We start from the raw sequence: 13,548 nt of genomic DNA on the forward strand, positions 1-13,548 counted from the left end.
GTCATACTCAAAAAAAGAGATGACCCAAGAGAGGCTGATGCCAGACAACTTGGGTTTTTCTACTTAAAACAACAACAACAACAAAAAAAAACCACAGAAAACTTAAGCTTAAAGAAAAATAATAGATAATGGGGAGTAATTTAGTAAATTAGTCTCAAATGCCATTATTATTTTTTTTGCCCTCTCTTTGTAAAGTTTCCAAACTTACTATAGCCCAGGCCAAACTAGAAGAAAAACAAGTTATGTGCTGAACTTACATTTTGGCTTTCCCTAACACAGGGGAGAAAACTCCCCTGAAGGAGTAAAACATGGAATATTTTAATATCCACTTTTAGAACTCAAATTGCTTTTTTTTCCCCCATAAAATCAAGTGCAGTGGAGCAGAAGTCTGTGTTTGTCACCAATCCTTTATTGAAACTGGTAACTGACACGCTTTATAATAGAACAACAAAAATAATGTTCAATATATACAGGCTTTGTATGGACTATTTCACTATACACAAGGCAGAGTGATAACACGATCTAATTTCCATAATAATTTGTGCACAAAAAGACACCCAGCAGACAATGTGTCAACATTACAGTGGAATGACATCACGGGTCCAGTGAAAATTCAGCCTAATACAAAACGTACTCATCTATTGCAAATGACGGCTTTCTGAAGACCCAGAGCTTTTCAGTAGTAATTCACCCAGAGTCCGAAGCAGAGATTTGGTGTGTGGCTATGAGTCTCTTCAGTGAAACCACCTCTGCAGATAAGTTTGCTATCCCCTGCTTCAGAAACAAATTCTCTGGGTCAGACACTTTGTAGCCACTGTCTTGCATTTCCACAACTCCAGTTTTGAAGCTATTCTGAGTTTTGCCATTAAGTTCTTTTTGATGCCAGTGTTCCGATTTGAGAGACCAATCTTGAATATTAGTCACCTGCACTGAAAAAGGGGTGAGGGCAGAATGTACCATACTTGGGGCAGTATGCTTCTCGAGTTCGAAATGTCTCTTGGGCGTCCCGTCCATAGGCGAGGCCGGTTTCGGTGCGGCGTCAAACTCGTGATCAAACGCTTCTACTTTGATCTGCATGGCTTTGGCTTTAATGCGGAGCTTGTGCGGCAAGGCGGAGGAGTTCACTTCTGGAACCTTCACCGTGGTGGCGTGGCCGCGCTGAAGCTCCACGGGAGAATGGATGGGGCCCTTGGGAACCTGCTGCTCATCTTCTCCGTCGGATGACTTCCCCACCGCGCCGTCATCTGTCTCCGACGTCCTGGGGGAGTTGCTGGAGGACCGGGCGACCTGCAGCAGAGGGGGAGAGTGGGAGTAGCTGGGGAACGCGGTCCCCATGAGGTTCTGATACACAGAGGCCCGGTAGGTGCCCCGCTCATCACCAGGCTCCCTCGCGTAGCTCTCCAGTTCCACAGGCTCTTGCTTGATGGCCTGGAACTTGCTCTCAGGGCTCCCACAGCCACCCCGCACAGCCCCATCCTGTGAATGTTCCAGCGAGGACACTTCGGAAACGTCGGACAGGGAGGCCTGCGGGGAGTGCTTGATGACAGAAATGCAGCCGCTCGTCACCATCGAGGGCTCGTGCTCATCCACAAAGGGGCCGGTGCTGGACTTGGACGCCTGGTAGTCTTGGAAATACACAGCAGTAGAGTGACTGAGTTTCTGAATCTCTTGGGCATAGGCCGTGGAGCTAATTAAACCAAACTTTAATTTTAGGGAGAGCAGCTCAGCTTTTAAAGTGGCGTTTTCTTCTCCCAGGGCAATCAGTTTGTTCTCCAAAACCAGGTCATTCAGTCGACGTTTCTCCCGAGACCTCTTCGCGGCTTCGTTATTTTTCCGCCTCTTTTCCCAATACATGGCATCCTTCTTTTCATCGGGAATGAATTCCCGTTTCCTCCGACACGCGGAAGATTTGCTCTTCCCCACGCTGCCTTCATTCAGAAGCAGCTCTTCACCCCCTGTCAAGTCTTCCGAGACCTCGGTCAGCGCAGAGTTCAGCACCATCATCTTGTCCACACCGCTGCCAGCATCCAGGGATGCCTGCTCCTTCTTGATGGTCTGCATTTTTCTCAGCTGCATCAGAATCAGGACAGATTCCTTCCCCAGTATTCACAAAGGCTTTAAAAACTGCGGTGGGAAAGCCATCAATGTTCTCTCTTCCGTTCTGCTGTCCGGAATGAATCTCGCTGGCTCCTCTTACTGAATGGAGTAGGGGTCTTCCTCCTAGGTTCCCTGCAACACAGGAGAAGAGCGTTATCCACTGGGTAAATATTTATTGCCAATCCCGCACGAGGAGCTACACTAAGCATGGAGGATATACAGGTCTGAACAAGACATAGCCCTTCCCTTCTAAGAGGTTGCCATCAGGAAAAGGAGATAGGGGCCCAAATGCCTGTGCTGTAAGCTGTAGAGGACAAGTCCCCAGTGAGACCATTCAGCAGAGTGCCACGTGGGCCAGGACACTGGGAGCAAAACCACATGTGCCCAGGCAGAAACAGAGGAAGGCTGTTTCAGGAGCAGAAATGGGGGCGGGGGGTACGCAGAGACAGGACATCCCAGGAAGGAAATGACAGATCGCCACTGGTTGGTTAAGTTTTAAATGGTACTTGCATATCGTGGTGCTTCTGAATAATTTTAGGTGACATTTACATCACTGCAGAGCAAACACACTCACCCCCCTTCAAAGGAACTTTCCCAGGTAAACTCTTATACCCATACACAAATTCTGCAATTACATGGAATAAAATATACTCTAAAGCGAACTCTGTATTTTCACAAAAATGAAAATAAAAGCCACACAAACAACTGAGTCGTGGTTGTTTTGATCTGACTCTCATGTGGACACACACCTGTCCATCACATTCCTGACTGCATTCTGCCAGGTGGTTCGGCACACCTGGATGTACGGGACTCCTCTCGATAGAGCCATATCTTCTGATGCATCTGTGCTATGACATTAGGTATGTTCCTTCTTTTTTCTGGTTCCTTCAAATTGATTTATCAAACATCCACTTAAGATTGAAGCACCCAAGGTGCTTTTTTTTGGGGGGGGGGGTCCTGAAAAGTCTGCCCCAATAGATTTCATTTATGCAGTAGTTTGGGACTAAAATAAACAGTTACTATTCAAAAGGACCTTTTTTTTTTTAAGTAGAGTGCATTTTTGAAACAAAATTATTTTAAACCCAGAGAATGTAATTATGGAAAGAATTTCTTTCCATTTTACTAATTAGTTTCAAACAAAATATAAAAAAACCCTCAAAAATAGAACCATCAGCTAGCTTCCTTTTCCGCTGATGAGATATTTATAATCTGAATTTGGCTTGACATGAGGTAATAAACCCATATTAGATTCCAATAACAATCTTTTTGTGGTAGTTTTTGGACCCAACTGTGCTTCTCGACAGGGCTTCTCTGCCTGATTTCCCAGGAGGCAGTACTTTCATAAAGGAGACCACCGTTCCTTCAGTGCTGTCTGCATACGGCACTCTCTCCTGCCACATTAAAAAGATTTAATGTTTTTGTTTTACATCACTCTCCCTTTCTTGTGCATAGTTTTGTAATGACTAATGAAGTGAAGTTTAATTTTATCAGCTGGAAAAGCCTGCCAGCTTCTTGCGCCTTTTCCAGAAGGAACAGAAGAAATGATGTAATAATTTCAGGATCATAAAGAGTAAGGTTTAATGCCACATTTTTGTCCATCAAGCTGAGCCAACATGGAAACAGGCAGTTGCGACTTAGCGAAACCCATGATTAATAACACCAAGTTTCTGTTTGTTTTTGATAACACGACGTGAAAGCACGGAGTCCGCACAGTAAGCAGCGATGGTGTGAAAAGGGAATCTTCCCAGTTATCACTTAGTGCAACAACACCGCTTTCTATATTCCCACTCAGGTTTCGTCTTCTGACACGAAAATCCATCTTTCCTCTACGTATCAATGGACTCTTCACTGCTAGTAAAGATTTCTGTTCCCCAGCTCGGTCCAGTCCCCACCACCAAAGTCAACTGAGTGTTGAGGCAAAGAGTCAAACTTCCAGCAGCTGGAGGACTGCGGCACTGATCTTTTTTTTTGGGGGGGTGCCCTTCAAACCTCCACCAGCTCCTCTGGTACTACTGATTTTTTTAAACATCATACAGTTCCTTGAACACTATTATTCTGGGTACATTTTCCACCAGAGACTCACTCTTTCCCCTGCATTTTAAAATGTGTCCCCTCCTTTTAAAAAAAAAGTCACATTCTTTTAACGTTTGCCTCCCCAGTTTTCACAGTTATGCTTTTGAAATGCCCCACCATTCTGCCTTAGTTACTCTTCCTAAACTTTTCCTTATTTCATCATTTCTCACCCATTTTCATCATTTCAAATCTACCAGGGGGTTGGGACTTTTCAGCCTCCTGGTCCGAAGGCTGCATGTGCCAGGAGCCTCCAGAGTGGGGGGGCTGCCCTCACCACACTGTGTGGAGGACACTGTCCCACTCCATCTAACAAAAGTATCCCCCTTGTCTTAGCATCTCTTTGACCCCTCTCTTCTCGCCGTCTCAGCACTACGTGTCCACTCTGTCATCTCTAGAACTTCCTCAGTACATTCAAAACCTACAGGAAGTCTCCTTTCTTTTTAATCTTCTTCCTATGTGAATTTTACTACATGTACTAGAATCTGGGAGTCTTCCCTCATCTGCAAATACTAATTGTCTCTCTGACTCACTGGCAAATCACCACCTACTATCTTAAGAGTATCTTCTGTAATATTTTTTATCAAGTAATCTTGCAGTGTTGGAAAAAAAGTTTATCATGCGTGTGAGATAATGTAGAGAAAGGTGCTGATTTCTACACTGTGTCTTTCTGCAGGTTTGTTTTGTACATCCAACTAGGATGCAATTTTTTTCAGGGTGCAAAGTATTGTCTTTGTGTCCTAGCAACAAACTGAACATAGAGGTGTCCGACATCTGATTGGCAGTCACTTATTTGCCTTATCTAAGAGAGTTTTGTAAACGAAACACTTTCTGATAGTTTTTTTTTAACTGAATGTTATTATGTAAATTCTAAAAAAAGACATTTTACTTGTTAACAGAGAGCTTCTCTTATTCATTAACTGATTTATTCAACACGGAATGTGGAGCGCCTACTGTGGACCAGGCACTGAGCCAGACTGGGGGCACATAAAGAGGGAGGGAAAACCAAACTCAAGAGTCAAGGAAGTCCTAGTCTCCTGCGGGAGCCCGACCGGAGAACCCAGCGCTAGGGGAGGCACGCGTGACGGGCACCGTCAACATGGGGACTGGGTCACCCAGCACATCCTTTCTAGCCCCTCTGCTTGTTTCTTGGTATGGTGACAACAACACAAGCAATCCCAACAGGTGCCATTTACTGAACACTTACCACACAGAGAGCCTGGCCTCTCCTGTGTTCATTACCCTCACGACAAGGGTTTTCAAAACAGAAAAGGCTCGGAGAAGTCCAGTGACCTGCCCCGTGCCCCCCAGCTGGTTAAGCAGCAGAGCTCAGCTGCAGCCCAGATCCAAGTCCAGCTCCCCCACCAGCACCCTCTCCGACGCCCGCACGGGGTTGTTCTGGTGCATGCCCAGCTCCTCTTCTGGATCACTCCCATTTCTGAGTAATACACACCCATTCGCTACGTTAGTCTTGCGGTAATAAGGCACCACCAGAGGTGGCCAGAACTTCCTTAAGGCAACAAAGGTACCACCTGGAACCTTCCTCCAGCCTCTTTGGCTGTTGTTTTATATCCCAAGAGTATTTAATGAATTACAGAAACATTCTAAACTCTCATCTCTGCTAAAATTTTAATCTCCTGGCAATCCTATATGCTAAAATGGGGAAAAGAAAAACGATGGCTAGGGGCATTGGATCCTATGATTTTTTGGTACAAAACCAAAAAGTATCCATTTTCAACATGGAGGGGAGGTGGGTAGTTGAAACACAGACTGAGTGACTTTCCCAAGATCACACAGTGCTGCAGGGCAGAGGTGGGCCTCAGAAACCAGTCGTGTCCGCTGACAGTGAACTCAAAGGAAGTACTAACGTGGTTTACACGGCCTTCTAACACATCGGTGTTTATGCTCAACTAATGACTCTGTTCCAAACTGTGTTTTCCCTTCGTATTGCCTTAACGCCCACGTCGCCTCTGCGTCACGCTTTCGGGCCACCACCAGCGCTGCGGCACCCCTTCCATTTCCTTTCTCGGGCAACTGTCCCTTCCTGCCGGCTCTGTGACGCTGGCATGTTCGGCGTGGTCAGCCTCACCACTCCCGTTAGATAACAGGGCTGCTTCAGAAGAACACGACAGAAAGAGAAATCGAAGAGCCGGAGACACCACATTCCAGCCGACGTATCTTTCTGTCCCTAACACGGGCCACTGTCTCTAATTCATGCTTTTTCAGAGTACGTTACACCACTTCCACAGGCGGGAGTTAGGTTTTGTAAACGCTGAGCTGTCATGTGTATTCAAGTCAGATGACCTAAACGTGATCTTTAATTAAGATTATAATTTGGCTTAAAAAAGTCTAAAAAAGAATACAAGTTCACAACCTGTAAGTCTCCACCAAATCCCTCCTCGAGGAGTGACATGGTTACTTCCGCTTATGGAGACAGACCTGCACCGTCCCGGCCCCCAGCGCACCTCCCAGAAGAACCGTGGCTGGCAATTCAAACTCTCTCCGAAACAAGAAGGAACATTTTGTCTCCAGCATCTAAAATCCTACCGACAGTTTAGACATTAAATAGTCTACTATGAGATAAGTTTGTTATTAATGCTCCCTTTAAAGGGGAAGTCTTCTTGCAAATAGCTTGTATTACATATTTTGATTTAAAAATTTACACAAGATGAGATACTATTTGAAGTGCTCCATATTTGGGAAGCGTTTTTGAAATAGAACTATCTCATTGTCCTCCACTCTCTGGATATGCCATTTAATCAGAGGCACAGTATAGATACCATTAAAGAAAAAAAAAATCATTTTATGTTAAATTGTAAACTCTCTCTCCACTAAGCAGAGAGCTGCTTGTTTTTGAGATAACATGTCATTTCGGTGAAAAATAAGCAAATAAAGTTAATTAATTCACAGTTCTTTAAACTATTAAAACTAGCAAAATGTCAACCTACATTTCTCGTGGTAGGGTTAACAATTGATGACATGACTGTTTCAGTAAAACGCTTTACTTCTGTTCATGGATAAGAATAAAATCCAGTACTTAAAAGCAGAGTTAAAACAGGAAAGGAATACGCATGTACAGTCAAGGGGGATGGGGGGGTGTGTGAAAAAACTCAGGGAGCATTGAACTCGCAAGGGGATTTTCTCATCAGGCTGAAAAATTAAAGGCTTTTATTTTTTAAAGTAATCTCTATGCCCAGCGTGGGGCTGGAACTCACGACCCCAAGATCAAGAGTCACACGCTCCACCAACTGAGCCAGCCAGGTGCCCCAAAGGCTTTTTAAATTAATAAAACTATGCTAAACCTCTCTAATTGCCAATGAAGTGCCTCCCGTTCAATAAGAGATTTCTGTCTCTAGTAACACAGACTTTAACCCTAATGTTAGAGAGAAATGTGTACGTGATCCAGATATGAACACACACATACAGTGAGTGATTCTCATGCTTTGCCAAAGTCTGTCCTATCATAGCAACAAATTAACCTACTTTTTTTATTTGGGCAAATTTGTAAATAAATGTGTCAAAATCTGATCAAGTTTATGCTATGTGAAAATATTTCAAGTTTCTTGCTCTCTCATCCTCAACAAAGGACCACTTAAAAATTAGATTCAATCTTAACAAATATGACAGCATTGCATTTGGTGACAGCACTGATAGAACTTAAGGAACTGAAATATAAAACAGTATAATTTGACACTCTTTTATAAGAGGACTGTGTTTGTAAACTACAGCGCACAATGGAAATATTCGGAAGACTGTGTGCAGGAAAGGCAAAGATGCTAACACATAGAAACAACTGCACGGCTGGAGAAGGAAAGACCAGCCACACCCTCACTGAAGAGGGAGAAGAATCTGGGTATGGGGGGTAGGGGGGAGAGGAATAGTAAAGCATTTTTAAAAAGCTGCAGTCACTCAAAGTGGGGACCACTAGTTTCCTTGCTACTTCCAAAGATAATGTATCAGTCTGACAACTAATCTGAAATCCTAAGGGACGCCAACAATCACGAAGTAACTGTTACAGGAAATTCTGCCATGGGTTCCCACCAGCAGAGCACGTGCAACACGCAGAATGGTGGCAGAAATGGTGTGGGTGCAGGGCTGAGGGGGGGAGGGCAGGGAAAGTTCTTGAATGTTTGTAAGTACACTGAAGAACCAACCACTCCAGTTCTCCTCAGCTTGACTTTTTGATTTCTTCTTTTTAATTTCACTTTCTTGCCCAGTGAGCAGATGATTACAAATGTCAGTTACTTTACTACGTGCCTTATGAATAGGACGGATTTTTAAAAAAATGTTTTCATGTTTACTTGAAGGCTATTGAATTGCCCTTTAAGATCCTTGGAGAGTTAATTGATAAAGACACCATGTTCTGATAACTAAAGGCTTATAATACAAAGATCATTCTGATTCCAATGAAACTGAGTCCTCAAAGCACAGATTATTACGAATGGCATCTAGAAAATCCCCACTAAACTTTATCATAAAAACAAGCTTAAGCTCTCTAATTAAAACCGTATGAGAAATGTTTTTTTTTTTTTTTTTTTTTAACTACAGGAAAGTTATTTGCAAAGAAATTTGAGAGGTGATTGGGGGTAGTGGTAATACAAATTCATTTTGAAACCGAAAAAACTCTTATGTAATGTCTGTGATCAAAGGTCAACGTCTTTCGACATTCTCAATGAGTCTGATCTGGATAAAAATCAACTCAAATACAATTTAGGAAAATAACAGGATATCAGACAATGTGTTAATCCTGTGAAATACTGGCACACCTCACAAAACCCAGAAATGCATATTAAAGGAGCTTCAATTACATTGTTTCTGTCATAGTTTGAATCGAATCCCAAGTGTGCTCTCATTCCCTCAATACAAATTAAAAATAAACAACTTCTCACAGCATCAGTGCCATCTGGATTACAATGGAAATAATGAAGTATGTGTGATTTTAGCTCGGGTAAAAATAAAGCCGAGGCAACATGACTGCACCTTTTCCATGCCATGCGGCAATCACATTCACTTGGTGGAGCTGACTGCGGACCAAGGCAAGGTCAACTAGAAATATCCACTCCGTGGGTGAGTCAGGCAGTTGCTCAACACGGGAAAGCGCTCTAACAAAGGGTTTTTAATTTTCAGGTTGTTGCATCACACTGATGTTATAATTGCACTTCGCAAAGATAAGCCTTTAACACAGAAAAGGAAATTGTTTCAAAGACTCCAGTGAGCTAGCATTCACACTCTGGGGAGGGAGAGAGATGGGGGGGTGTTACTAGCACAGCCCCCCCTCCCGTTTTCAGGCTGGTGGTCTGGGCTGCTAATCCATCTGTCTGTGCCTCCACTCCCGCACCTGTAGAATGGGGATGGTGAGAGAAGGCAGCAGAGAGTCAGGCACAAGGAGGCTAAGGGGCTAGAATAAGCTCTTCATTTCACTTCTGAAGAATGAGCAGCATCAAGGCAATGCCAATGACGAGTGCCTGGGCTTCTGAGCCTCTCGCGATTCTTAAGGAAGCCCTGCCCTGTGCGGCAGGTAGAAGGCTCAACCAAATGAAATCTTGTGTATTAATCAAAAAGACCAAACATCAGCAGTTTCACAGGACACGGCCTTAGTTGTCAAGCATACAGGCTGTGCACACTCCTTCCCAGAGGGCCCATCTGTGGGGTCTAACCCGCCTCGGCTGGGCTCGGACCACAGATGTGTAGAGATGGGGATGATCAGGCCAAGGAAAGCCGTCACAGAGAAGTCAAAGGAACTGGAAAAAGCCAGGGCTGCGTGGCACTTGTTACGTCATTCCTGCCACCACCGACTCACCTCTGTGTTCCTACCCACGCTTCCCCCAAACACTAACCCAGCGATTTCCGAGGCTCCGCAACCCTGTCAAGAATTCACTTCAAACTTAAATTACCATTGAACGCAATGGCACACAGTTTTGAGAGAGGAAAAAAAAAGTAATCATTATTAGAACAAAAATGTATCCCAAGAAGGATCTTTAATTATATAGGCTTAACTCAAACTTCAGTCCTTACTATTATTGGACAGAGATTTAGGCAGAGAAAAATGAAGGTGACTGCCTTTATTTAAAAAAAAAAAAAAATCTGGTTCCTGGTGAATTATATGGGAACGGTTTACTGAGCTCCTCAAAACTACCCAGCTCGACGGGTCATATTCCCTCAGTTTACTCTGGACACCAGCAGAGATCACAGCAGCTCCCCAAATCACAGGCTGGGGCCTTAGGGCCCAGCTCCTCTGAGCCTGAGCTCTTAGCACTCCGCCAGAGCTGGTCCCTCAGTACAGACAGTGGCCTGCGGCTCAAGAGAGAAACTGATGGAGGGGCACGGATGTAGGATGTGATCCCACAGAAGCCAACTTTTCAACAAAGCAGACTGCCAGAGAACACCTGTGATGTCGCCCTGAATTCACTGCGAACCAGTTGCCGAGCACACTCTCAGAAGTCTTTATGCCAGGATGAAAGTACTGTAGTCTTACAGTAGGACGGCGGCGTCTACGTGGGCGTTTTGATTTTTGTTTTATTTTGAACTCGGGGAATTCAAGTTCTTTCTACTCTAGCCTTTGACCGCATGAAGTAAAGGTACATTAAAAAAAAGAAAAAGAAGGGAAAGAAAGAAAGAAAGAAAGAAAGAAAGAAAGAAAGAAAGAAAGAAAGAAAGAAAGAAAAAAGAAAAGAAAGAAAGAAAGAAAGAAAGAAAGAAAGAAAGAAAGAAAGAAAAAGAAAGGAAAGAAAAGAAAGAAAAGGAAAAAGAAAAAGACCCGACTATAGCCACAGTCAAGCCGGGCGCCCCTTCCCATCAGCATCAGTGCTGGAGCGTCCCCACCCCCAATGTCCGCGGTCTGTTGACATTTGGAGGTTTTCTTAGTCTTTCCCACTTCACGAATCAAGAAGCGCTTGGCTCCGAAATACAATGAAGCCTCCTGGAACAAAGGTGTCCGCGCGGCTCAGAAGCTCACCGGGCAAAAGGCAGGAGGCAGGCCGCTAGAGCTGCCGAGCCGCCCGGCTGCCCACTCCTTGCGCCTCGCCCTGGGCGCCTCGCGCTCCTCCCCAGCTCCCCTCCCATTCCTCCCCGGCTGCGCTCCTCTCCCCTCCCTCGGCCGGGCGAGCCCAAAGCGCACCCGCACTCCCCGGCCCAGGTCCCTCCGCGCCCCCAGCGCGGCGCCTCACCGGGACCCGCCCCCACCGGGTGGGCGGCGCAGCGGGGCCTCGGCGCTGCCAGGACCCCCTCGCCAGAACAAAGGAATGTGGGGAGGGGGCGAGGAGGCGCGCAGGCCGCCGTGCGGCTCCTGCCCAAGCGCCGCCCAGGGCGCTCGGGGGTCCCGACCCTAGGCCCCCACGCTCCGCCCCCACCTCCCAGCCCCCTGCCTCCGTCCCCCAAGGGCCCGCCAGCGGGAGGGGCGCGCCCCTGGAGGTCGCGATCGGAAGGTGGCGCTACGTGTTCCCCAGCAGGCCCGCGGCTCCCTGCCCAAGCTCCAAAGTAGGTCGGGGTCTGACATCGGGGGGCCTGGAGCAGTATTAGCTCGTTGGAAAGCAACTGCAATTATTTGGGGTAATATAATTTGTTCCAGGGATGAATGTCTATAATACGCCCCCCCCCAAAAAAAACCCAAACCCTGCTCTTTAGTTATTTAAATGTTACGTCAGGAAAAAAAATCTGACATATACACACCATCATATACATATATTCACACATAATTACACAACCTAAGAATGCCGGAAGAAATTTAAAATATGGGTACATTATATATTCATACATACTCACAGGAATAAAACTAGGGAATCTACACCAAAAAAATGCAATCCACTAACCTATATCTGTTTCCCATAAATCATATCTGCTCTGGAGAAAAAAAAAATACCCACGATGTGAAATAAATACTTGTGACCTCATTCCCTGTTGTTATTTACAAAACCCAAGACCAGAAGATGACACTTGGCCATCCCCTGCTGTTCTCAGGGAACACAGCACTTTCCTAAAGTGTCCTTTATAAAGATAAATGGGAGTCAGCATCCAGCAAATCACCGGGCTCTGCGAAATGCCTTCCTAAAAATACAATCTTATCAAAGGTCTCCGAAGGCGTGGAGTTAAAACTACAGCAAATGGCCTTGAACTTGTATTTGCACATAGCCCTGGAGAAAACACCAGAAATAGCGCTGCGAGGCCACAATTGTTAAAATGTGATAGGGCTAAATTTAGAAGAACGCACATTTCATTTAGGGCAAAAGACACACATTCGGCAGCGTGAGCTAACTCAATGCTTTACCCGGTTGTCTACTTTCCTGTTTAAAATATCCTTAAAAAAAAAAAAAAAAAAAACTGTTACAGTGACATTTTAAAGGCTGAGATTGTCCTACTTTCTTTGTAGCAAGATTATAAAATCACGTAATTAGCTCCCGCTTCCTATGCTGACTGCCAGCAAATTCGGCAGTTACATAATGCAACATTTCCAGGAAACTATTATGTGATCTGTCTTGTCGTGTCTGAAAAAGCAATGACAATAAGGTGAGAAAAAGGGCTGATGGAATGGAATACGTGAAAATCAAGAAGGTAGGGAGGTAAACGCCACAATGGTTCGTCCCAGATTTAAAAATAATAGCTCAGGACACCTAAGGGGCGAACCCCAGGAGTATCCAAGATCAGAATACAACCCGAGGAATTCTTCATGTTTTGTAGGAGTGTTGAGAAATAGATCTTTTTATTTGGGACGTAGTATAGATGTAAATAACGATCTAATATCCAACGCTGCGCTAGAATTTCCAGATCATTGCACACGTCCGTGCACATTCCCACATCTGCCCGTAACCCTAGCCAATATTTCACGGTGGACAGATTATGCAATCTGCGCAAGGACAAATCCCACAACCTTCCCGGGCGCTGGTAACACACGCTGACGACAAACAGGGTGGAAGACGTCGGTGCAGACACAGCCCCGACACAAACAAACGCCGCGCACGCATTCTCGGAATGCCGTCACGGTTCACGCTACCAACGCTCTTTTCTCCACAAGAAAATCAAGACTAGTCCCATTTACTCAGCCCCCTCCGCGCCCCCTCCTCCCCCGCCGCAAGCCCCGCAGAAGGGACGAGAAAGGAGGGAGCGCTGCCCTTCCCGCTCGAGATGGCTCAGCCTCCCCGGCACTCTCCTCCACCAAAACATCAATTTTCCTGAAATCAGGAGACATTATGCAACAGCAGCGGGGGGGAGCGCAAGCCAGCCCGGACTACGTGCCGGCGCGAGGGCGCTGCAATCAAAGCAGCCACCTTAAGGTGGCGAGTCCCCTCCTGACAAGGCAGCAAAAGTTTATGTAATGAATGCCCCGCGCACACTCGCCGCCGCCGCCGGCCAGCCCCGCGCACAGCCCGGCCCGCGCCCCGCGCCCGC

The 13,548-nt window shown here is 45.7% G+C and overlaps 1 protein-coding gene across 1 annotated transcript in view; it reads right to left on the reverse strand.

The window, feature by feature from the left end:
• Window positions 1-361: 361 nt before the first annotated feature.
• NFIL3 (nuclear factor, interleukin 3 regulated) overlaps window positions 362-13,548 on the reverse strand; it is a 14,469-nt gene continuing 1,282 nt past the window's right edge. Inside the window, exon 2 of the mRNA XM_032427626.1 lies at window positions 362-2,229. Coding sequence (XP_032283517.1) covers window positions 688-2,076 — 1,389 coding nt within the window. The 5' untranslated portion in view covers window positions 2,077-2,229 and the 3' untranslated portion in view covers window positions 362-687. The remainder of the gene's footprint in view (window positions 2,230-13,548) is intronic.

This window comes from Phoca vitulina, unplaced genomic scaffold (assembly GCF_004348235.1).
Source record: "Phoca vitulina isolate PV1807 unplaced genomic scaffold, GSC_HSeal_1.0 scaffold37, whole genome shotgun sequence".
Classification (NCBI taxonomy): Eukaryota; Metazoa; Chordata; class Mammalia; order Carnivora; family Phocidae; genus Phoca; species Phoca vitulina.